Consider the following 24,721-nt stretch of genomic DNA (forward strand, 5'->3'; position numbering starts at 1 on the left):
ATGTAGCCACCATTCCAACTCCTCTTACCTCCCGGGAAATTGGGACGTTTGATTCATAAGATACACCCCTTCTGAAGTGTTAGAATTTTAACCTCCTAAGGTCCCTGTAATGTAAGGACCCCGGGAATACGGCCTGAATTGATGATGTCAGGCGTCATACCAGCCTGGCAATGGGCCTCATTACAACTCCGGTGGTAGCCATGCCGGTAAAACTGGCAGGCTGCTGCCGGAGTTGTAATTATTTCCGGCACCTTACTTCACGGAATCACTGGGGCATTACAGACCCTGCGGTCCGTCAAGTCGGGCACCAGAAAATGTTACTCCCCATTCCCATTTGAGTCCTATAGGAATGGGGAGGACGTCTGTGGGCGGATGCTGTCCCGCCCACTAGGTCTGACCTGGCGGGCGGGACGGCAGCCGCACGTAGAACTCAGAGTGTGCCGGTCCGGTAACAATGGAGCTGGTACACTTACCAGCACTGTTGTTATTGGACTGGCACACTCGTAATGAGGCCCAATGTCTCCAGCAACATCTCTCTCCCTGAAAGAGTATGTCTGATTTATTTTTTGATGTTGTTCACCTTGTTAATTGGTAGGCTGAGACATTCCGGGTCGTGTCTATCACAAAGCCCAGGAATTCCATGGTGTGCTCCACTTGTACCTTTGGATTTCTCCCAATTTATCAGAAAAACCAGTTTCTGAAGTAGTTCTACGGTGGTCTGTACCTGCACCTGAAGCATTTCCCTGTCCTGGCACATTACGCACATATTGTCCAGGTAGATAATGAGGCGGATGTCCTGCTTCTTCAGATGTGTCACCACCGGTTTCGTTGACTGGGTTAAACGCCAGGGTGCAGATGCCAGTCCAAAAGGTAGGCAACGGAATTCCCATGTTGCTTCCCCTCTGATAAATCCAGTCACCCTGCAACAATATATAACTTAGAAGGTGAACCCCTCCCTTTTCAAATGCCTGTATATCACAAATTCATACAACCCCTTCAGATTGATGATCGGTCTTATATTGTGTTTCCCTCTCACTAGGAACATGTTGCTTATGAACCCTACTGAGGAGCCCGTCACTTGCCTTATGGCTGTTATGGGTCTACGTTCGCCTCGTCCTGTGCGGAAAACCCGGCCACCTGCGTACCTAGCACTTCGGTTTCCCAGTGCAGCTACCAGGAAGGTCAGGAGGTTTGTGGCGCTCCCCAAAAGGATACGGCGTAATGCTGCTCCATTCTATGCACAATGGCAGCTGCTGTGGAAGTTAGCAACTTGAAAACTACACTTCCCATAAAACCTAACTCAGTGCGGTAGTTCGGCTGTAGAGCCTCGCGTTGGCTTGCCCCGCCTCTCTCACTGATTTAGTCCGTGGATGCAGCCAGGACGCCGCTTCTGTTTACAGCTACTCCCGGCATTTAGAAGTTCCTCTTTCGAGTGCCAAACCCTTTGTCTCTTTACGGAATCGACTCGGATTGTTTACTGGACCCGCTATTGGAATTCCCTTGTTGACTTGCCTTTCTGTGTACCGAGCCTCTGTTTTGCTTCCACGGACCCCGCTAGAAAAAGTTTTGTCTTTGTTTTCGCCTGCAAGTGTACCGGAACCCTGTTTTCTCCCGGACTTCTCTTCTACACGCTTTTGCCATAGTCGCTGTCCGCTAGTGTGCCAGACCTTGCCTGTCTTCAACTCACCTTACTTGGAACTGCCATCCCGACTGGTTGTTACCTTCATTCGTGCCAGACCTTGCCTGCCTTCAACTCCCCTTTCTTGGAACTGCCATCCCGACTGGTTGTTACCTTCATTCTTCAGTCACCGGTGGTAAGACTTTTCTGCCTTACGAACGGAACTTTTGGATTGAACTTTGTTTTTCCTGTGCACTTAAGGACGCTCTGCAGCTGTGCACCATCCCGAATCCAGTGCGACCCTCGTGCCGCCTGGGTATTAGTATCCCACTAACATTTCCCTTTTTCTTATTTTATCCCTGTCGTTGTGTTCTGAACTGCTCAAATCATTCAGTCCTTCTCCACTGGTAAGATCCTGTCCACCTCCTGAATTGTGTCATAGTTTAAATCAGTTAGGTGCTAAGTCTTGTTATATTCCTAGGTGATTCCCGGTTTTGTGCCGTACTTCCATACGACGGGGGGAAAAAGCTCAGGTATTCCATCGATTAGTAAGACTTACAGGGGACAAGTGTTACCTTTGTATTACTTACTTGTTGTTCTTTCCTTTACAGCCTGGTTCGTGGCGGTGCGTTCTCCCCGCCCTTCTGGGTGATCAGTCCCCTTGTCTGGTTAATTACAGCAAGAGGTCATATCATTTTGAAGGTCTTATTCCCTCACAGAGAGGAGGCTTGGGTGGAGGCTCTACCCAAAGCTCTTCAAGCAACTTCCTGGTTTTTGGATGTACTCCCCGGTTCCACGCACTCATCTCACCGGTGAGTAACAATGGCTGCTTTGAGCTCTAGTCCCTTCAGCTCTTCTAACAACTGTAGGTCCTCTACGCTTAGACATATGCGCTTTGGGGAGGGGGTGCTTGCCACAATGTTGTGTGAAAATCTATGTGGAAGCCCAGACCTGTCTCCAAGACCCAAGTATCTTTGGATATGTCACGCCAGCATCCTACATGCTCTGCTAGTCTCCCCCTACTGCCAGAGTAATTATACTTAAGGTGCGCTGTAACTCGCTTGCTCTCAGTTGAGGAATTCTGTTGGTGGTCCCCTTGTCGACAGCCTATGCCCATTCCTCTACCCCTGGAGGGGAAAAAGGGGTTAAGTCTCTGATCTTTCTGTTCTCTCGGCTGGAAGAGCAACCCCTTCCTCTGCCAGCCCTCCCAAAAATGTGTATCCCGAACACTCTCTTAAATGAAGTGTGAGAAACTCATGGTGACAACAAGTAAGACAGACACAAGTGATCACAATTCAAGGGTGTTTATTGAACAATGAAAGTGGTATGCAGGTTTGAAAAACACCTAATCTAAACACCTAATCTAAATCTAAGATGGGGACAGGTGTCGTTCCATCAAATGACAAATAAGGCAGTCCTAGTGGAGTCGAAGTTAAATAAAAGGGGCCTATACTAAGAAAACCTATTGCCAATCACTTACGCTAAATACAAAGGGTGTGGGGGTTAAGTTTCGAGAAAGAAAGAAGTGTTCTCAAATGATAAGTCAGGAGGCCGTAGCGTGGGTCTCCGTTCCCCACGTTTTGGATACAGGATAAGATGGGAGCTTGGAGCACAGCCCTGGCCTTTCCAGCACGAGATGACAGTTCCCAGGACAGTTATTAGAAAACTCTTGAGTCGTCTAGCACAAGATGACAGTTCAGCTTTTGACCCTCGAGCCTTCAGTAATCAGAGCCGTCAATGGCCAAGTCTCGTTTCACTTGAAAGTCTTTTGCCTTCGAGGATCTGACGTGTTCAAACAACAAATCAAATGTTCCTTTAACACAGTGATTAGTTTAGTGTCACCTATAATTATTATAACATTGTGGTCATTACAAGTTTGATGGTCTGGAATTAACGTGCCGGTGATAACGTTTACCAGAACATTTCCAGACCGGAAAACTAGTTTGCTGGTGAGGTAGCCTGGTTTACCTCCAGCCAAGAGATGGAGGTAGGTCAGGCATGACCTGGAGGCAGAACAGAACATAGGGATGATGGGAAGTTTAATTATGAGTCACTTTTGATTGGGAGTTTAGAAAGTGATAATCAGAGGGACGGGATTGGTGGGGTTTGCGGGATAGACAGGAATAAGTGGGATTGGGGGAATGGTAGTATTTTTTCTGAACAGGTTGAGAGTGCAGAGAATAATAATCAGAGGGACGTGAAGGAGAATGATGGGGAGCATTTCGATAGGGAACAGGAAAGCAAGGATTCTGAGAAAGATTGTTTCTGAATACAACAGGGTATGTAAAAGATTCAGCAGAGGTGAAGGGGATGGTGGATTCTGGAAAGGGAAGTTGATCGGGTGGAAGGGAGGTTGATGTACTACAGCCTATAAAAGTCACAGGGACCTCGTCCTCCTCATCCCTTTATAATACTGCGTCTCACCTGGGGCATTTCCCAAAGTACAACCCCGGCATCCCCTACCCAGGGGATCCTCCCCCACTGGTCCACCCGCAGGAACTGGATCCAGCATTGATGGCCATGTCCTGGCCACCTGAATAAGGGACTCCCAAGGTCTTACTGGGAGAATACCATCAGGTTTCTCACAGAAGCTTGTGCCTTATTGAGTGCTGCATAGGAATTCATGAACTTAGTTAATTCCTTGAGAATGAATGCCTGACGTACGGATCCTTTCAGGCTGGAAAAAGGGACAAGCCAAAAGTATCCCCTTTCCCCTTTGTTGTTTGTTATTGCGATCGAACCCCTGGCGGCTGTGATTAGATATGACCCTAATATACATGGAATGTCATGTTGGGGGTTGCAACAAAAACTATGGTTGTTTGCTGATGACATTCTGAGGCTCTCCGTAACTTGGAACAATCATTACCTACTCTAATGGAAGTTTTGACATTGTTTCACACTTTCTCTGGGTATAAAGTAAATTGGACAAAGTCAGAGGTGATGCCCCTGGTACCTTGCTGTTGTAAACAATATATAACTGGTCTGGGGTTTAGAAGGTGCCTGGAAAAGATATTCTATCTTGGGATCTGGATTTCTCCGAAGATCATTGATTTGGTGAAGGTGAACTTGAATACAATTTGTATGACCTTTAAAAGCGATTTGGTGCGTTGCAGTGTATTAAATCTTTCACTATGGGGAAAGGTTAATGCTTTAAAGATGGTATCGACCCATAAGATCAATTATATCTTAAGTATGATCCCACTAAATATTGATGCTCACTACTGGAAGGAATCGGACAGACTTATTCAAGGTTTTCTATGGGACAAGAAACCACCTAGATTAAGTTTGTGGAAACTACAATTACCATTGGAGAAAGGTGGACTAGGAGTGCCTAACTTTAGGGCCTATAACCTTGCCTTTATTTGTGATTTTATAGTTGAATTCTTGGCATCGATACCTGAAGAATGGGTTATGGCAGAGGCAAGTTATATTGGTCCTTTGTCACCAAGGGCTTTACTGACCACAGAATCAAGAGCGAGAAGTGTGAAAGATCTGTTGACTGAGAAACTCCTGGAAGAAATTTACTGGTTGGTTGGGTGTGGATGCATACAAAGACCCTGGTGCATCATTATGGATGAATCCCTCTATTAAATTAGAAAACAAAACGTTATTCTGGCCGGAATGGTTTTTGGGTGGTGTCAGTTGGATTGATGATCTATTTAAAGAGGGGAAATGGATGAGTGCTAGAGAATTACAGCAACAATTTCATATTGAAGATTTCAGATTTTCAGATTACAGGAAATTGAAGATTGCTGTTGGTGAGATCGATTTCCAGGCTAGGTTAAATATGGATTTTCTTAAAAGATGATCATTGGTAGGTGAGGGTGGCTTAGCTAGCCGGGTATACAAACAGATTGTCAATGAATATAAGGGCAATGATTTGCTGAGAGATTAATGGAGTTGAAGGATTGGCTCTGACATTACAATGGAGACATGGACAAGGATGTGTGCAAATGTCAAATTATGTTCCTTGGGTTTGACTGAACGAACGAGACGAATTAAGATCTTAAACTAGGGTTTATTGAACCCCTGATAGATTATGGAAGAGAGGTTTGAAGGATGATCTGGAATGTTGGGCTTGTGTTCATGAAACCGGTACACTGGAACACATGATGTGGGATTGCAATAAGGTGCAAGGTTTTTGGAGAGAAATTGGTGTAATTTTGGAGAAGGTCTTGAATGAACCGATTGGTTTTGATTTTGACACATTGATATTGGGAAATGAGGCTACCTTGGAGATGCCAAAAGAAGTGGTTATTTGGAGGTGTCATGGTGGGAAAAAAATCATCCATAAGAATTGGAAATCTGACATTACTTTAGAGAAGGAGGTCTGGTTGAATGAAATGCTTAACCTGGCGGATGTGGAAAGATTTTTATATAGGAAACAAGGCAAGAACGGGTTATTCATGAAGATTTGTGGTACATTTGTAGCATTGTATTGAATCTGACATTTGCATATTACAAGATGTGAACCATGTGACTATGGGGGGGATGTTTCTGTATTGTTTTGTAATTATGTATATAGTTTTTGCAATCTTGTTGACATTTCATGTATTGTTGTTATATTTAAATTGAAAATAATGTTTCAAAAAATGTTTTTAAAAAAAAGAATGTCTGAAGAGTTTCCTCTTCGATGCAGTCGCTACCCCTGAAGAGGCTAACTCGCTCAGTTTAGGGCAATTTTGACCAATAATGACCTCCTCCTTTCCGTGGTAATTGCATAATTGGCTTTACCCAACATACAAATGGCCCTTTGGGCCACTCTATAAGTACCATCGGGTCCACTGGTTCATTCTTTTCCCGGGCCTTTTCGCCCATTTGCAATATTTTAGTGAGTGGGCCGACTATATCTAACATTTTGTCCTGGCAGGAGTGCCAAGACCTACCCAGGCCCTTCCTCACTGACACTTTTTTCATCTATTTTTGGAGTATCTGCGACCCCATCAAGGAGGTGTGGTCTTGGCCATTCTGCCCTCAATTTACTCCTGACTTCTTTTGCCAAAAGCGCCTTAAGGTGTTTTTTAAGAGGCCCCCAGGCTCTTCTGCAGCACTTTGTTCATGTCTGTGCGACTTCTATTTTGACTAATACTAGTCTTTCCCTCATCACTGGAGGAGCTCATCATTAGCAGAAATACAGGGGATCATATTTTGTATCACACGGGATGCTTGGGCCTGTCACTCGTCAACTATGCATATATATATATATATATATATATATATATATATATATATAACCTTTTTACCCGGTCAGCCAGACTTACATATAGCAGGATTTTCCTGGGAATGTGCCCGTCAATATAAAGAGCTGCGGTAGCGCTTGCGGCCTGCATGGGCACTGTTCTCACAACACACAATATAGTGTATCAATGTTCCTTGGCAGTGTGTGCGTTCTCCCACAAGCAGTTGGCTCGTGCCCAAAATTAGTTGCTGAACCAACGTTCCCAAATCTCCTATCGAGAGCTCAGTCCGACACGGTCACAGATGAAGAGTGAAGAGCCGGAACCATGCGATCCAGTCGTGCTTCACTCTTCCATGACATAGCTCTCAACTTATACGCTTTTGGCGGGTGTCACACGCCTTGTAAACAGCTGACTCACCCGCCAAGCCTCCTGCACGCCCATTCATTTCAATGGGCCTCTCACCCTCCAAAAATAAAATTGGGTGTTTTCACCCGCCTTTGCGACATAAATGGTTGAGAGATTTGACATGACCATGCTGCTCTCTGGGACTATCAAATTCATTGCGGTTGCCGGAGTCCCAGCCCTATCGTGGCCGCAACGAAAACCTGTCAAACTCCTTACGGATATGCTCTGCCAATGATATACGCTACGCTGCACGATGAAATAGTAAATACAAATAATTGCAGCTTGAACGTATGCTAATCCATTCACACACAACACTACAAAAGTATCTGCAGATTTGAAGAGTCTGGTAAAAATCTTTTAGATGAAAATCCAAGAATAAAAAAAAAGTAATTGTGTACTTAACTCACTGCTGAGCAGCAAAGAAAGAGGAAGTAATGGAGGATTTGCAGAGTCAGGGCAGTTTCTAGTCCATTTGGTGCCCAGGGTGCCCACCCCATCCCACGCCCCACTCCCACTGCACCCCGCACGCCACTCTCACCGCACCCCACACGCCACTCCCAAACTACACCGTTCAGCAACTCTGACCCAAAGTCAAACAGTCTGTCACACAAAGAATGAATTGCCATTTGCAACGGTGGGCCACTTTTTCCTTGGTGCCCAAGACAATTGTATGTCCCAGTCCCACTTAGGCTGCAGATCATGAGAACTGGGCACACCAAGAGACCATGAATATGGCACAGGATGCAATGTATACAACCAACAAAGAACACAAGATGCTGAAGGGGGTTTGGAGGCAACCTAAACCAAAAGGGCAATGACAAAGAGACACCTCAACCCAACAAATAATCTCTTTAACATTCTTTGAATGGGAATCAAGTCTATGCTTTGATACAGTAAAGTCTGACTTGTCATAAGGATACATGGACCCGGATTATTTATTTATTCATGCAATGTTTGTCGGGTCCCTGTATATTTATTTATTAAATGTTTGTTGGATGCAGGTATCCGACAAACATTGCATAAATAAATAAATTATCCGTGTCCATGTACCCGACAAACATTGCATAAATAAATAAATAAACCGGGTCGTGGCTTAAAGAATATTTACTCAGCAACACTCGTTAAAACTATTATCAGCTTAATGAAGTAACTCATCACCAGCGCCATGGAAGGGGTTTAAAGTCTAATTGATATATAGTTTTGCAAAGAAGCAACATGAAAGAAATAGCGCCGCTTTAAACTATTATTTTTGCCATTTTCTGGACTTGCAGGGGCTCACCATGGGCCGAAACAGGTCTCTGTTTGTACCGTGTCGGGCCCACAGTACGTCCCTGCAAGGCACGCCCACTCCCCACAGCCCACTTCACCTCCCCTCCCATCACGATGCCAGCAAGAAACCATTCAGTGATTAATGGCCCACTATTAGCAGTTGCCTGCCGGCATCGTTTTGGAGGGGCTGGTCTTAACTTCAGGGGGACATCAAGTGTTTTCATTGTTGTGCTTATGTCGCTGTAACCAACACCCCCCCCGTGCGAAATTGGTCAGAGTGAGCCTCTGATTCATGTAATGTCAGGGCAGCGCCAGCACCTGACCCGCGGAACTTCTCCACGGAAATGCGCCGCCTCACAAACTGGGGAATTTGATCACCTCCGGAGGATCCAGGGACTGGGGCAATTGCGCCCCCAGAGGCTATTGCGCCCCGGGCAGCTGCCCGCCTTGCCCGGGCCAAGAAACAGACCTGTGCAGAGTTTATGGTCATGGACAGTTAGGGATTGGTTATGTTTATCACATGGTTATTTCGGAGAGCAATAATACCTTGGACTACCAAAGACTCTACAGGAAATGGGATTTGCAGTTTGATCTTTGTTACTGTTATATAATTGGTTTGCAATACTGCTCGAGTAGAAAAAGGAAAGAGAAAGCATAATCCAAACCTCTGGTCTTGACATAGAAGTAAATTATGCTAAGACTCCTCCAACACTAATGGCGATGACTGTTGACGTATTCTGCCAAATAAGTTATCATTCTAGTTCTTTACAACTGAACAAAGGTCGCTAACGGAGCGCTTGCTCTCGAGCGCATGCGCGTTTGACATGCTGGCTGTACAGAAAGTTTTCTGTTTTGCAGGGCGATACTCCGCCTGCCACTCTGCAGTTAAAACCATGGCGCACCCTCTCCCAGCTACAGTTTTGGGCACAATGGAGTTCGGCCGCCGCCTGGATGAGAACGGGAGTGCCGCAGTAGTGCAAGAATTCCTGGCACGTGGGCACGAGCAGGTGGACACTGCATTCATGTATGGCGGAGGAGAGTCGGAGCGGATGTTGGGCATTATGGGCCTGGACCCGCAAGGTAATATACTACCTGCAACTAAATTAATGCGTTGCAAGCCTCGCTCTGCTCCCACTTGGCTATCCGGTACTCCAATGCCAGGAGGAGGAGCCTCGTGCTCGACCACGTCCCCGCTTGATGGCTACGGCCACCAATGAAAGAGCAGGCACTGGGCAGATGGGCGTAGCCAGCCTTGATTTACAAGACTTTTATTTCACAACAAATCTGCTGGGGAATAAGTAGATGACTGAGTGTGTGTTGTGTGCAGGAAAGACCCTTGTTTGCTGTTCTATCGCGTCATGCTAGTCAGAAAGGAATAGTAATGTAGTCATTTATTTTGACAGAGACAGACTTGTATGCAGACCTGGTTAAACAGTAATCCTTGGATTTGCCTACCACCATAAATTGGCTATTTACCGGGATGTATATACCACTTAGCAAGAAAGTACTATGCAAGATATCACGTTTGTTTAATGTATTGCGCGAATCGTGTAGCTCGCTGTCGCAGCAGAGGTTGTTACGCCACTCATAGCTCAGCTAGTGTGCCTTTGTTAATACCCTTGACCGGCCATAAACGTATGGTGACAGTAATCTTAACCTTCAAAGCCAGTAGATCTGAGACAGTCTTCACACTCAAATCTAACTGAGGCATAGTACCAGTTGGCAGAGCTATTCAGTTAGTCAACATTAGTTTATTCGATAAAACTTATCAATCATAAAAAGTCGGGGGGGGGGGGGGGGGGGTTTGTAAAACCTCGATCGCGCCGGAACGGTATCCTTATATATAAAATGGCAGCAAAACTCTCCTGAAAATGATGTAAACCCATATGAAGAACATTTTTAAATGAGAAGGGTGCACCAATATGCTGTCATTAACCCAGTACTGCCCAAAATCTATATTTTATCATGAAAAAGTACCAGGTACAGGCCGGAACGCTACCTGAATATATAAAACGGCAGCGAAACTCACCTGAAAATGATGCAAATACAAATGAAGAACATTTTGAAATGAGAAGGGTGCACCAATATGCTGTCATTAACCCATTACTGCCCAAAATGTACATTTTACCACGAAAAAGTACTCAGAACGGGACAGAACGCGACCCTAATATATAAAACGGTAGCAAAACTCACCCGAAAATGATGCAAACACACACGAAGAACATTTGGAAATGAGAAAGGGTAAACAATGCCTGTCATGCCAGTACCAGGATATATGGAGTAGGACTTGTCAGTTAAAGGTAGAAGGGTATGCTGTCTGGTAGAAGAGCAGAGTCTTATCACAGACGTGCATGAGCATATGGTGGAAGAAGCTGGGCATTTGATGCCAAAACTGGCAAATGATGTTAATGTTATGAGATCTTGTACCGCACACTGTTGCCACTGGTGTAGTCTCTTGGCACACTGGCAGATCTGCAATGTAAGGAGTGTTGGGGTCGGGGGTTGTTAGTGGGATTGAGAGAGAAAAGAGCAAGAGAGCTTTGATGTACTGTTGGCAGCTTCAGTTTGAAGAAACCGGTCAGTGAGTATTGGTGCATTTTCGGTTTGTAGCCATCTTGTGCTGTTGAGGTATGACTGTGCATGGTTTGGTTTTATGCTGGTTTGGGTGTTGTGAAGTGCATTCGGGTTGGGGTGCGGTAGAGGTATGGTTGTGTCCAGTTCAGAGTTTGCAGTTGAGTATGCAGAATTTGATAGTTTTTAGTACCGTTAGGCAGAAGAAACACATGTCTAACTTACACGTTTATGCTAAATACAAAATATACAAAATATCGAAGCAGGTAGATTTTTTTTTTTTTAAAGGTCTTTATTAAATTTTACAAACAAACAATAAACCAAACAAACAGTGCATGTTCCAACAGTTTCAATACACTTTTTTAACTTCCTAACCACTACTCCCACTACCCACCCCCCTTGCGAGTCTATTGCATTGAACCTTCGGTTTCCACACCCTGTGGTTCGGTCACCTCCTCCACAGGCACAGTCGGGTCGTCTAATGACCCAAACAGTCCGGCTATCAGTGATTTCCAGGCCATCAGGGACTCATTCTCCCCCCACCCCCCATTGCTACACGCTTCTTGCCATGCCGTGGTTTCGGCTTCTGCCCATTCTTGCAAGTCTTTCCACCACAACTCTATCCCCGGCACATGGCATGACTTCCATCCCATGGCAGTCCTCCTTTTTGCTAGCACATAAACCAGGTCCCTTAGTTTGCTTACGTGCCTGAGTTTCTGTGGTCTCGGGAATCCCCCCCAGCAGACGGGCCCACACCGTATCCACTACTATCTTGACCCCTCTTCCTTCTAGTTTCTCTTTTACACCCCTCCAGAACCTCTCTATGATCGGGCATGACCAGAACATATGCACCATGCCCGCGTTCTCTTCGTCACACTTGGGGCATGCATGCCGACCTGCATTCTCGAACCTCAATATCCTCCAAGGCGTCATGTAAGCCCTGTGTGTTATGTACAACTGTATCTGTTTCAGCCTCGCATTTGTAGACACCTTCTTATGATATCCCTGCGCCCTTTCCCACACCCCATCTCCCATTTGGGCCCCAACCTCCGTTTCCCAGTCCATTCTCGGCTGCGTGACCTCCTTCCCCACTTTAGACATCAACATCTCATACAGTCTGGAAATCTCATGACCCCCCTCAGCTATATCATATAGCACATCTATGGTGGCATCCAATTCTTCCTCCAGCACAGTTTCAGGCCATGTTCTCTTAATCCTCTGTAACATTCTGTGGTACGTAATGTACTGGCCTTCATGCAACCCAGCTACTTCCCGCAGCCCCTCAAAAGTAACACTAGAGCCCTCCTGCCAGATGTCCCCCATCGTTGCCACCCCAGCCGGTTCCCAGTGGGTCCGGAGTATCAGTCGCAGCTGAGCGTCCGCCCCTGTCAATACTACCAATGGCATCTGCGGTGAGCATGGGGACGGGTCCCCAATCATTTGGCATGCCCTGCGCCACACCTTCCACCCTAGTAGCATCATTTTAGGGCGACCCACCATTTCCGCTCTGGGTGCCCACATGACTTCTTTCAAATAAAAAGGTGCACAATCCCGCCCAAACAACCTGTGTTCGGAGGTCTCTTCATCAGATAGCCATTTGGCGACATACTGCAACTGGCTCGCCACATAGTACGCCTCATAGTTGGGCAGCTTAATTCCCCCTTCGTCATGGAAATTCTGAAGCTTCCATAACGCCACTCTGTTTCGCTTGCCGTGCCACAGAAAGTCCCTACACATGCTATTTAGTTTGGTAAAAAAACCCCTAGGAATCAAGTACAGTATATTCCCGAAGTAATGTAGGAGCCTCGGCAGGACCACCATCTTTAGCATCGCTCCCCGCCCCATCATCGCCAGAGGCAGCCTCGCCCAAAACCGCATGCACTTCTCAATGTTCCTAATGGCGACTTCTGTGTTACACTTATGCTCCTCTTCTACAGTATGGTATATATTTATCCCCAAGTACCGAAACGTGCAAACCCCCCATGGTACTTGCAATACAGGTAATCGCTCCGATGGAATCCCCTTGTACCCCCCCAATGGGAACATGCTGGACTTCTGGGGATTCACTGCTATACCAGACAACACAGCGTATCTCTCCATCACTTCTAGGATGTACTGGAGATTTTCTTCTGGGAATCGTAGGTACAGTAGCATGTCATCTGCGTATAGGGAAATCAGGTGCCGCTCCCCTTTCACCTCAATGCCTATAGTGTCATAGCCTCAGATAGATCGCAAGAGGTTCCAGGGCCAGTATGTAGAGCATAGGAGACCACAGGCATCCCTGTCTAGTACCCCTGCTAAACTGCCACCTCTCTGATATCACAGATCCTGTCTTAACTCTAGCCAGCGGTTCACTGTACAAAATCTTCACCCACCTCACATAGCCAGGCCCTAACCCATAGTGTTTCAGGGCCGCCAGCAGCCACGGCCACTTGACAGAGTCAAAGGCCTTGATCGCATCCAAGGACACGATTGCCATTTCCTCATCCCTTCCACTGCCAAACTCAATGATCCTCTGGAGTCGCCTATGATTATTGGTGATGTTTCTATGGGGGACATAGCCCGTTTGATCCGGATGTATTAACTTGCTAATGACCCTCTTCAGTCTATTCGCCAAGACTGCAGTTAGTATCTTGCCGTCTTGGTTCAGCATTGACACAGGTCTAAAGGAACCACAGCTACGCCCAGGTTTATTTGGCTTAGGGAGAGGTACTATGACAGCCTCTCTCAGTGACTCCGATAAGCGGCCCATCTCGACTGCTTCGTTTATCATTTTTAGCAGCGGGGGCGAGGACCTCATCTATATATACCTTTATAAAATTTGCTTCGGAGCCCATCTGTCCCTGGGGTCTTACTAGTAGGCAACTGCCTCACCACCTCCCCCAGCTCTTCCAGGGTAATCGGGGAGTCCAGTTCCTCTCTTTCCTCCTCGCTTATCTTGGGCAGCCCCATATCCTTCAGCGTTTCCTCTATCTTTACACGGCTGCTTTCCCCATCTTCCCCGTATAACCCTTTATAATAATCCACAAACGCTTGATTAACTCCCTTCTGAGTATCCTCTACGCTACCATCTTTTCTCTTTATAGTTCTAATTGTGGCTCTGAGGGTCTCGCTCTTATATAACCACGCCAAAAGTTTCCCCGGTTTATCGCCTCCCGCATGCTGTCTCTCTATGTACCTTTTATAATTAAGGTTACACAACCTCTCCCAGCATTCCGCACATTTTTGCTGTAGCTTAAGTATCGAATCTAGTTTCTCCGCTGTATCGTCACCGGCTTTTAAGGCCTCTTCCAATTTCGCTTCCGTCTCCATCAGTTCAGCCGAACCCCCCCCCCCTGTAGGCCCTTGGATTTCACCATGGCCGCCCCCCTCATGACAACTTTAAAGGCCTCCCATAATGTCCCAGCCGAGTCCACACTCCCAGTGTTGGTTTCAAAATAATTTACTATCTCCTCTCGCAAGTCCTCCCTAAAGAAGGGGTCCCTCAACGCCTCCGCTCGTAGGCGCCATATCGGGATCTTCGCCCTCGGGGGCAGTATTGCCATGCAAGAATCAGGGGCGAGTGGTCCGAGAGGACCCTGGCCCTGTACTCTGTGTGCCATTTTCGCTGTCATTTCAGGTGATGCAAAGACATAGTCCAGCCTCGTTGATAACTGCTGTGGGGCCGAGTAATGCGAATATTGCCTTTCCCCAGGGTGCCACACTCTCCATGCATCTACCAGCAGTGTCTGTAGCGCCCTGGCTGCAGGGGCCGGTCTATCTAATTTCCCATCCAATCTATCCACCCTCGGGTTCAGTACGCAGTTGAAGTCTCCTCCCCAGATCACCGCGTACCCACACATACGCTCAGATTCGCACTCAGTGTCCTAATGTACGCCGCTGTGCTCTGGTTCGGGCCGTACGTGTTAACAATACTTATCTCCCTGTTTTCTACCAATCCCCTCAGTATAACCATCCTCCCGTCTGTCTCAGCCACCACTTGCAACTGCTGAAACGGGACATGTGGCGCTACCCATATAAGTACTCCTCTTGCGTAGGCCGAGTAAGATGAGCCCATCAACACCCCTTTCCATTTTCCCGCAATCATGTCCATCCTCTCACGTGTGAGGTGGGTTTCCTGCAGCAATGCAATATCTATTTTCTGCCTGCGCAGATACAGCATAACCTTGTTCCTTTTTAAGTAGCTATTAAGCCCCCGCACATTCCATGTGAGTATTTTAAGGTCCCCCATGGCCTGTTATAGTCCCGTCCCCCCCCCCAGGTGTCGTTTAGCTTCAAGTTCCAATCCAATCCAATCCATATAGGCTTGCATCCCACTCTAAAACCCCTTTAACCACAAACACACCAAACTTCCCCTTCCCTCTCCCCCCACCTCCCCTCCCTTCCCCAACACTCTTCCCCCCCCCCCCCAACTGTTGCCCAGCTCCATCCCTGGATCTCAGGCTACCCCGCATCTAGCTCTTTCCGGCTTTCGCCTGTACTCGAAGCTCCGCAGGGTGAGGCAGCCCTAGTGGCCAACCTACTACAACTATAATTCGGGGGGTAGGGTACTTCCGGCCTGCGCTCCAATAGCACATCACTTAACTACACATTGCCAAACAATTTAAATATATGTAACTGCCACTATATTCCAGTCCATCAAGTCTCTCACAATCAGCAATATGTAATCGAACATCAGCCTCCTACAGCCAGGCCCATCGTTCTCAGCCTTCGCCTAGGCGCCCTCGGGTTGTTCGCTTGCCCCATAGCAATATGCATACCCTATCTGAGTCACTTTTTGCATCCATTTTGTGTCTCTTCCGTGTCTTGATCCGGGCAGCCCTGCAGATCCAGCCATGTTGTTGCTTCTTCCGGAGTGATAAAAAAATGCAATTTGCTCTTATGCACGACCTTCAGTTTCGCAGGGTACAGCAGCATATATTTTATTCCAGCTGCCCGCAGCCTCCTTTTGATAGTTACACAGCTGTACCGCTGCCTTTGCACCAGCATAGTATAATCCGGGTATGCCGTGATGGTGCTCGAGGCCCTCTCAATTGTTCCGCCTTTCCGAAAATATTCCAATATTTTCTTGTGGTCTTTATAGTTCAGTATTTTAGCAATTATCGCTCGTGGAGGGGCCCCTGGTCTCGGCTTCCTCATAAGGGCCCTATGTGCTCGCTCCACCGCAAAACCCTGCGAGAGTGTACCGGCCCTGATTGCTTGTAGGAGTAAGTTCTCAATGTAATCAGTCGGGTTGTGGCCTTCTTCACCTTCCGGCAAGCACACCACCACGAATATTGTTTCTCCTCGCTCTCCCTTCTGCTTCTTCTGCTCGAGACTCCAAGTTGGCCACTTGTTGTTGAAGGACATGGATCTCCTTTGCATTGTTGGTGCTGGTGTCCGTGTTAGATTTCACTGCACCCTTCAGGCAGCTTGTGCGTTCCGCCAGTCCCCTGACATCTTGTCTCAGCAGGGAGACTTCGATGCCCACTGCTTCAATTTTAGCCTCCAGGGAAGTGCGTAGGTCCATTATCGCAACCCCCCCAAGATTCCTTCAGCTCCGTGAGGGCTTCTAAAATCTGATGATTATCAGCCGCTGTAGCGCCCTCAGCCTGTGCCACCGGGCCTTTGGTTGCGCTGGTCGCAGGAGACTGCTGTGTTTTTGCAAAAATATCCATCGTGGGTTGTTTGTTCTTATTTTTACCCACGGCCCCTCACGCCGCCATATTCCGGTCTCTGTTGGGACTCCCTAGCATCCGAGTGTCTTCCCAACCGTAATTTCCACTCTTTACCGACTGTCGTGGTGATCTCCAGGCAGTCGCGACATCCTCTCGCCGCTGCTAGTTGCTGATCAATGCCGAGTGAGCGTCGCTCGTGCTTGTCGTGGTGCGGCCTGCATTTTCACACCTCTGTTGCCCTCGGGCCCCTGCCGTCCGGGCCAGCCCCCAAGCCTCAGCGACCCCAGGCCCACAGCCCCCAGAGGTTTTTGTTCCGTCTTCACCTCGCCATTGTCGTTCTATCCCCGTGGCTACCGCCTCTATTCGTCCTCTTCAGGTACCCCAGTGTCGTTTCCTTTGTTGTCGGCTATCTTGTGTGACAAAGGACCGAACTGCCGTCGTTAGTTGAGCAATTCCTCCAGACTCCCGCTTACGAATCTCTCGATCTTTACACAATGAGCAGAGCATACATTCCCGTGCGTGTATGATCAATTCTGGAACCAATGGCGCATTTTCAAAGGTAGTTTTTTCGGATCATCTGTCGGATCCTCCGGAGCTACACGGGAAGCATGTCCTACTCCATGGCTGCTCAAGCCATGCCCCTGAAGCAGGTAGATATATATTAGGTAATAAGCGTGGTGGTGTTTTACTGGAGTACAGTAATGGCTGTACTCCCGCCCACACCACTCTTACCTTGTCAGTCACTGTAGGTTATCTACGTCAGGCGTTCATGGGCTAACGGGGGACAAACAGGGAGTGGAGCTGCTCTATAGGGAGCTTCTGTTTGCCCCTGGTCCTTAGCCGATGGCTGTTCAGGCAAGACTGCCCTAGAGCTCACGCCATCCACCTCTCTCCCCAATGACTTAATATCATTTTCTTTTGAGTACATTTGTATTCAGCTCTTTGCTCCACCTCCACTTGCATAATTCTCATCTATTGACCTCCTAGAGTCTTCAATCTCTCTTTTCCAATGTCTTGGACCTCTTAATCAAATCTCTGCCACTGAACTCTTGGCAATTCAACCTGCCGAACATGACTACGGCCACTGTCTTCACCTTAACTCCTCATACTCTGACAATTATTTGGTCACCCTCCACAATCAGTCGACCCAATTTTGCTGAAACTCACCGGACTAAATAACTCCTCATCTGAATAAAGTCAGGCCCTTCCTTGCCTTTCCGTCTATTACCAACTCCAGTGAGATGGCCTTCCAATATTTTAATCTAGAACTAGTGCTCTCGTTGAGTACCATTATCCCTCTTGCCCGTGTCCTGAACCTTGGATTTCCCAAACAATCCAGCATCTCAGAACCTATTGTGAGGGGTAAGAAATGTGAGGCGGACAACTTTGTAAAGAGTTTTCAACTTTAGCGATTTTATTAAATAAAAAGGTTGGGTAAACGCGTCGCTATCCCTACCCTGACAAGGATTTCCCCATCTAAAATAAACCAAAGAAAACACTCTAACAAAAGAATATCTGTCCCTCACACTTGAACATTTAATAAATCAATAAGGAAATATATGGCAGTTCAATATAACAATATCATAAAACCACATTCACAATATGACCACTGCCTCTTCCCATTACCTGGGTTAATTCCCCTTCCCCAGGTTTGAGCAAGGCTTTGCTCCACAGTTCATAAGCAATCAGGACATTCTGTTTTGCCACAAAGTTCCAGCACAGTTCTTGCGGATTCAAACTTGATAATAAAAGGTTCAGTTGTATCAACAATGTACCAAAAGAAGTTATAGGTTCCAACTCCTCCTAACTAGAACAGGCTTTACATTTGTCTCCTTCAAGTAAACAACTGTCTTTGTCAGGATGGTATGCCATTGTGTCGGGAGGATAGCTCTGGGGCAACATGCTCGCCTTGGTAGCAAGACAATGCGGAGCAACACAGGTTCGATCCCCGGGTCCACGCTTCGAAACCTCAGGGTATTAAGAGCATTATAAATAACCAATTACAATTGTGGGTGACTTTAATCTTAAGGTCAATGAGGTGGAGAACTTTACATTTCAAAGTTTTTTGTCCTCTATGAAAGAACTCTCTCTCCCCCAGCAGGTTCATGAACCAACCCATTCCTTAGGTTGCACGTTGGAGCTGATTTTCTCAGCAGATGCTCTTTTTGCGGCCTTTCAAATCGCGTGGTCTGATCATTTTGTTGTTCCCTTCACCTGGGGCATTAGGAGCCTGCCATCTGCTCCACCAGCCAAATTATTCCAGCGGCGTGGATGGCGCTCAATATCTAAATCTGATATGAACTCTTTTATACTTGCCTGACTTTCAGGACTGTCCCCTGTGGACATGAATTCTTTAACTAGTACTCTGACCGCAGTTGCAGACAGCCTTGCTCTGCTCAAGACATCGAGGCAATCTTCATGCCCCTCTCAGCAATGGTTCATGGACGAGCTGCATGCCCTTCGCCTACAACGCATGCAGATGGAGCGAACTGGAGGCGCTCTTATACCCCCAGGGACAAGCGTGCCTGGTCTCTGGTCACCTACCAGTATCACCTTCCCATTTCATGTGCCAAACGTGTCTACGTTGCATCTCATATTGAAACATCTGTGAATCACCCCAGGGAGTTGTTCAGCGTGGCTCGTAATCTCTCTACTAGATTACCGGTTCCCTCCTCTCAGGCCCTCTGTAATTCCTTGTCCACATGTTTTATGGATAAAATAATTTCTAATCAATTGAATATTGATGTTACTAACCTTCCTTCTGAGGCTGATATTGATATGAATATTTTATTTGTATCGCGCCTATACACAAGTGTTTAATTGCGCGACGAGGCAAGGGAGGGAAACAAAGAAGGACAAAACAATGATCTTACTATGCCCAGTGACATTGAGAACGTGCAAGTGCAGGGGAGAGGGAAGGGGAAGTGCAAGGGGCAGGGGAGGAGTGGAAAGTGCTGAACATGTGATAGAACAACAAAATGTAGTGCGGCCAGCAGGTGTAAGTGCGAAAATAAGGTGTAGACAACAGGTGTATAAGTGCTGGAAGGGGACTGTAGAGTAGCAGATACAGACACAAGTGCAAGCGTTGCCAGGAGGCAGTGCGGGTGTGTGGCAGGGAGGACAGGGATCTGGGCCCGATATCAGAGGATAACCAGGCGCCCAGTGCCAAAGCAGACAGATTAGCAGGGGAGAGGAAGAGCAAAGGCAGAAGCAAAGAGTAAGGTCTTGAGGTGCTTCCGGAACCGAAGATGGTTCTCAAGTTTCAGAGAGGCAGGGAGGCTGTTCCAGATGGAGGCCCCAGCAAACGAAAGGGATTTACCCCCAACTCGTTGCTTGGAGAAGCGAGTGACCATGAGGGAGTTGAAGGTGAAGGAGTGAAGAGTTCAGGTAGGAAGGTATTAACGGAGGGATAGTTCAAAGTATTGTGGACCCAGGCCCAAGAAAGCCTTGTGGACAATGCAAAGGTCCTTGCAGCCACTGGGAGCCAATGAAGAGATTTCAGGGCTGGAGAGATACGATGATAATAATAATAATACTAATAATAATAATAATTTGGCATTTATATAGTGCTACGAACCCTGAGCTATCTGAGCGCTGCTTATTATTACCCACGGTGTGTGGTGCTCATTTATCGACCTCGGAAGGATGAAAGGCTGACTTTGGCCCTGCCAGGATTCGAACCTGCGTTAGCAGGCTCTGCACGGATGACAAAGCGAGTGCTCTACTCGCTGTGCCACTTGACCGGCGCACCACGATCTCAGGGGTTAAGGCCAAGGACAAGTCTCGCAGTCCTGTTCTGGATGGGCTGCAGAGGGCGGAGAGTGGTTACAGGCAGATTTAGAAAGAGGCTGTTGCAATAGTCCAGCCTAGAGAGAAACAGAGCTCTGGAGACAGTGAGCTTCTGGGGAAGGAGAGGAAAGGAAGAATACCTCTGAATAGGTGCAGTTGGTAGTTAGACTTTTTTGAGACGTCCGAGATGTGTGGAGAAAAGTAAAGCGTGGAGTCAAAGATGACCCTGAGGTTCTTAGCCTCGCAAGTGGGAGCAGGGAGAGGGCCAAGGGAGGCTGGCCAGAGAGTGACAGGAAAGAAAGTTGCAGGTGCGCTGATGAGGAGGATCTCTGTCTTACTGGCATTAAGGCAGAGGTCTTTGGCGGCGCACCACGCCTGGATTGCAGACAGTCAGAGATGAGAGAGGGAGAAGAGGTGGCAGGGGGGAGCCTGGAAACAAGTTGGGTGTCATCCGCAAAGCACTGAAAGTTTGAGCAGAGAGCAGCAATGCAGTGGGCGAGCGGTGCCAGGTATTGGTTGAAATTCCAAGGAGAGAGGTTAGACCCATGGGGAACACCACAGGTAGAAAGTGAGATAGAGGAATGGAAGGACCCAAGTTGGGCCTGGCAGGGTTGGTTGGAGAGGAAGGTGGTCAGCCAGGCCAGGGCCTGATCACTGATACCAAGGTTATCACGGAACCAATTGAGCAGGATGACATGGTTGACTGTGTCAAAGGCAGAAGAAAGATCGAGTAGGATGAGGACAGATGGGATATTAGAATCAAGGTTGGAGAGTAGGTCTACACGGATGCTCAGGAGAACACTTTCTGTGCTTCTGGCAGCTCTGACGCCAGACTGATGGTCATGGAAACAACCAACAGAATCGGTGTGAAGATTAAGCTGGGAGATGGCCAGCTTTTCCAGGAGTTTGCCCAGGAAAGGAGTGATAGAGATCGGGCGACAGTTAGCAGGACAAGAGGGGTCGGCTATGGGTTTCTTGAGAAGAGGGTTCACAAGAGTGCTTCAGAGGGGATGGGAAGGCTCCAGCGGCGAAGGAGTGGTTCCAGAGGGCGGCCAGAGCAGGAGCAAGGGTGTCAATGTGGTCCTTGATGGTTTTGGACAAACAGGAAATAACCTGTTTTGAGGAGACTTTCATAGATTGGACTTTCTGGAAATCTCATCAGGGGAGAACAGAGGAAAAATGAGAAAGAGGGAGGAGAGGCGGCTGCAGGGGGCCAGAGGTAACGGAGAGAGAAGCGGGAGGAGGAGGAGAGGACGAGAGGGTGGACAGTATGTCCTGGATTTTTTAGATGAAATGAAAGGCAAGGGCCATGCAGATGGCCTGGGAGGCGATAGGAGAGGTAGAGACTGCAGCAGGTTTGGCCAGCTCCTTCCAGATTTTAAAGAGTTTGGCCGAGTTGTTAGATGCCGCAAAGATGTGGGCTTGGATATGGTCTCTTTTCTTAGTGCGGACAAGGAACCAGTATTACCTTCGGAGCAGGCGGCTGGCCAGTTTGTCAGAGGATACACATGAAGCCCGCCATTTCCTCTCAGCCACCCTACGCTTGTGTTTAAGGGTAACTATGTAAGAGTCATACCAAGAGTTGCACTTGGCTTTGGGCTTCAAGCAGATCTTCAAGACAGGGGCAAGACCATCAAGAGTATCAGAGATAGAAGAGTAGAGCATGGCTGTGTCAGGATGTGAGTCAGCCAGAGGAGGAGGAAGGTGAGAGAAAGTGGTAGCGAAAGTCTCAACTGACGCACGCTTCATGGGTCGGATGACCAAGAAGGTAGGTGCCAGTGGAGTTGGTATGGCCTGAGGAGTAGAGAGGGAGAGATGGGAGGAATGGAGAGAGTGATCACTACAGGCGAGAGGATTGGTCGGAGGGATAGAGAGAGGTCTGAAGAGGTCAGAAAATCCAGAGTGTGCCAGGTAGAGTGAGTCAGGCCAGAGGGGAGAATAGAAAGGGAGAGAGAGTCACAGAGGTTGTGAAAGAGTCCAGAGGAGGGACAGGAAGCATCCAGATGGATGTTGAAGTCTCCAAGAAGGAGGAGTTGAGTGGTCGAGGCAAGGAGGGAGGAAGTGAGGCCCGCCCACTCGGAGACGAAGGAGGTGATTTGACCAAGTGGCCGATGGATAGTAGCCATGGTAAGAGAGCGGCCAGGAGAGAGAGAAAGCCTGTAGACAAGGGATTTGAAAGAGGAATAAGCCTGCATAGGAATGACACAGGCAGGAATCCACTCCGGGAAGATCAAGTCTACACCCCCTCCAGAACGGTTGGATCTGGGCGCGGAGAGGATCTTGTAGCTATCGGGGAGGAAAGTGTCAAGGCTTGTGACAGAGCTGGCCATGAACCTTGTCTTGGTGAGACCGTGGTCATCTAGGTCAGGTTCTTCCAGGAGGCGACAGATGTCAGAGGAGTGTTTGACAGCTGTGCGAGAGTTGAGAGTGGCAATATGGAGAAGGTTGCCATCCTTGAAGGACTTCCGGGGAGGGGTACAAATCAGAGGTATGCCATGCAGAGGTGTAGAAGGAGCTCAAGGGGGCCGGAAGAGGAAGGAGGAGAGGGCAAGGTAGCCAAGGAGGAGGCAGAATGGGAGGCAAGGAAGCTGAAGAAGGGAGAGATGAGACAGCAGGAGAAGAAAGGAAATTGATGAGGCGTGGGAAGCATCTATCAAAGAGGAGGGGGTTGGCCTGAGGGCCTTGGACCATGACGGTGCCATTAAAGTAGACATTAATGATTACCTTAGAGGAGTGGAAGGGGTCCAGGAGTGCCTCCCACTGGGTGCCACCATTAATGGGTGAGGAAGAGAAGGGAGAGAGCACAGAGACCATATGAGGAGTCCAAAGGTCTGGCGAAGGAACGACAAAGAGGATGTCGGTGAGGGTCTGTCTGGAGCAAAGTTGATGTCAAAGGTGGGAAGCAAAGTGCTCCAGTGGAGACGGGATTGGGAAGAGGAAGCTGGGGAATTTGAGTGATGGGTTGAGGGTGAGGGCACAGGGATACCACAAAAAAGTGTCCAGGAACCCAATGTTGCAACAAATCAAGTTATATGTTGCCCATAGAGCGTATATGACCCCTCAGAAGATTGTACAGTTTAAGATTGCAGGAATACAAACATGTCCTAAATGTGGGGAGGTGAACACGGGACTGGTACATATGTTCTGGGCATGCCCGGAAATAAGGAGATTCTGGGGGGAGGTGGCCCACCTTTTTTTAAATTTATTATTTTTTTTACAAACTATATTTTATATTTGTCTCAAGAATTCTGGTTACAAACATGTTAAGAAGAATAATACGGTATGATATGGTACAGTTCGTATCTAGGTTTCTTACGATTCCCATACCATCGCTTATACCGTTGAGTTCTTGAGCTTAATGATGCATCAATTAAGAAACAATGAACAATCGAATAATAAACCAACTCCCCCCACCCACCCTCTTCTCCCAGCTTATTTTATAATCATAGTAATAACATGTGGTTGATTTTACAATAAAACGCGTCCTTTTATGTGTCTTTACGGTTCCCATTCTTGTGAAGATTCGACCTGGATGCATTAGTCATATTACAGAGACCTTCTGTAGTATTTTGGGTTTGAATATTTGTCCCCACGTTTCCATAGGCATTTGCTTGCCCATTTCATCTTCCCATTTCTTCATGTATGGTAGTATTTCTTCTGGAACAGCTCCGCAGAGCAGGCGGTATATTCGCGATATGCCTTTTTCGACTCTTCCTTCCTGTATAGTGAGTTCCAGCCCTATTGGCGGTTGGGATGCGTCTTTTTTCACCTTAGCGTTCGTGATCCAATGTCGTATCTGAATATAATGAAATCGTTCAGTTTCCGGGACCAAGAACTTTGTTTTACATCCTTCGAATGTCAAGGGCACCCCATCCATATAAAAGTCTCCTAGGACCAGCTTCTCCCTTCCTTCTCAGCGAGACCAGAACTGCGGTTGCATACCTGGAGAAAAGTCTGGGTTGCTGGCCATTGGTGTGAGTGGGCCTCCTCCTAATTTTAGCTTTTGGCTTTGCATGGCCTTATCCCAGTACCATAGAGAGGTTTTCGTTGCTTCCAGAAGCGTGCCTCCCTTTCCTCTATGTTTCGGCGAAGGAAACCGAGTTTCCAATGGAATATTTGTTGCTTCTTTCTGGTTATCTCTCGGGGACTATTGTAGCATTGGTGCAATTTGCGCAGCCCAGAGGTATCTCCAAAACTCTGGCACTCCCAAACCCCCCATGATTTGTGTTCGG

The 24,721-nt window shown here is 47.6% G+C and overlaps 1 protein-coding gene across 1 annotated transcript in view; it reads left to right on the top strand.

Annotated features, from left to right (window-relative positions):
• Positions 1–9,254: 9,254 nt before the first annotated feature.
• The window catches only part of LOC138472281 (aflatoxin B1 aldehyde reductase member 4-like), a 577,056-nt gene continuing 561,589 nt past the window's right edge, over positions 9,255–24,721 (top strand). Inside the window, exon 1 of the mRNA XM_069610393.1 lies at positions 9,255–9,552. Coding sequence (XP_069466494.1) covers positions 9,297–9,552 — 256 coding nt within the window. The 5' untranslated portion in view covers positions 9,255–9,296. The remainder of the gene's footprint in view (positions 9,553–24,721) is intronic.

The sequence above is a fragment of the Ambystoma mexicanum genome, chromosome 8 (assembly GCF_040938575.1).
Source record: "Ambystoma mexicanum isolate Mex_15411 chromosome 8, UKY_AmexF1_1, whole genome shotgun sequence".
In the NCBI taxonomy this organism is placed as follows: domain Eukaryota; kingdom Metazoa; phylum Chordata; class Amphibia; order Caudata; family Ambystomatidae; genus Ambystoma; species Ambystoma mexicanum.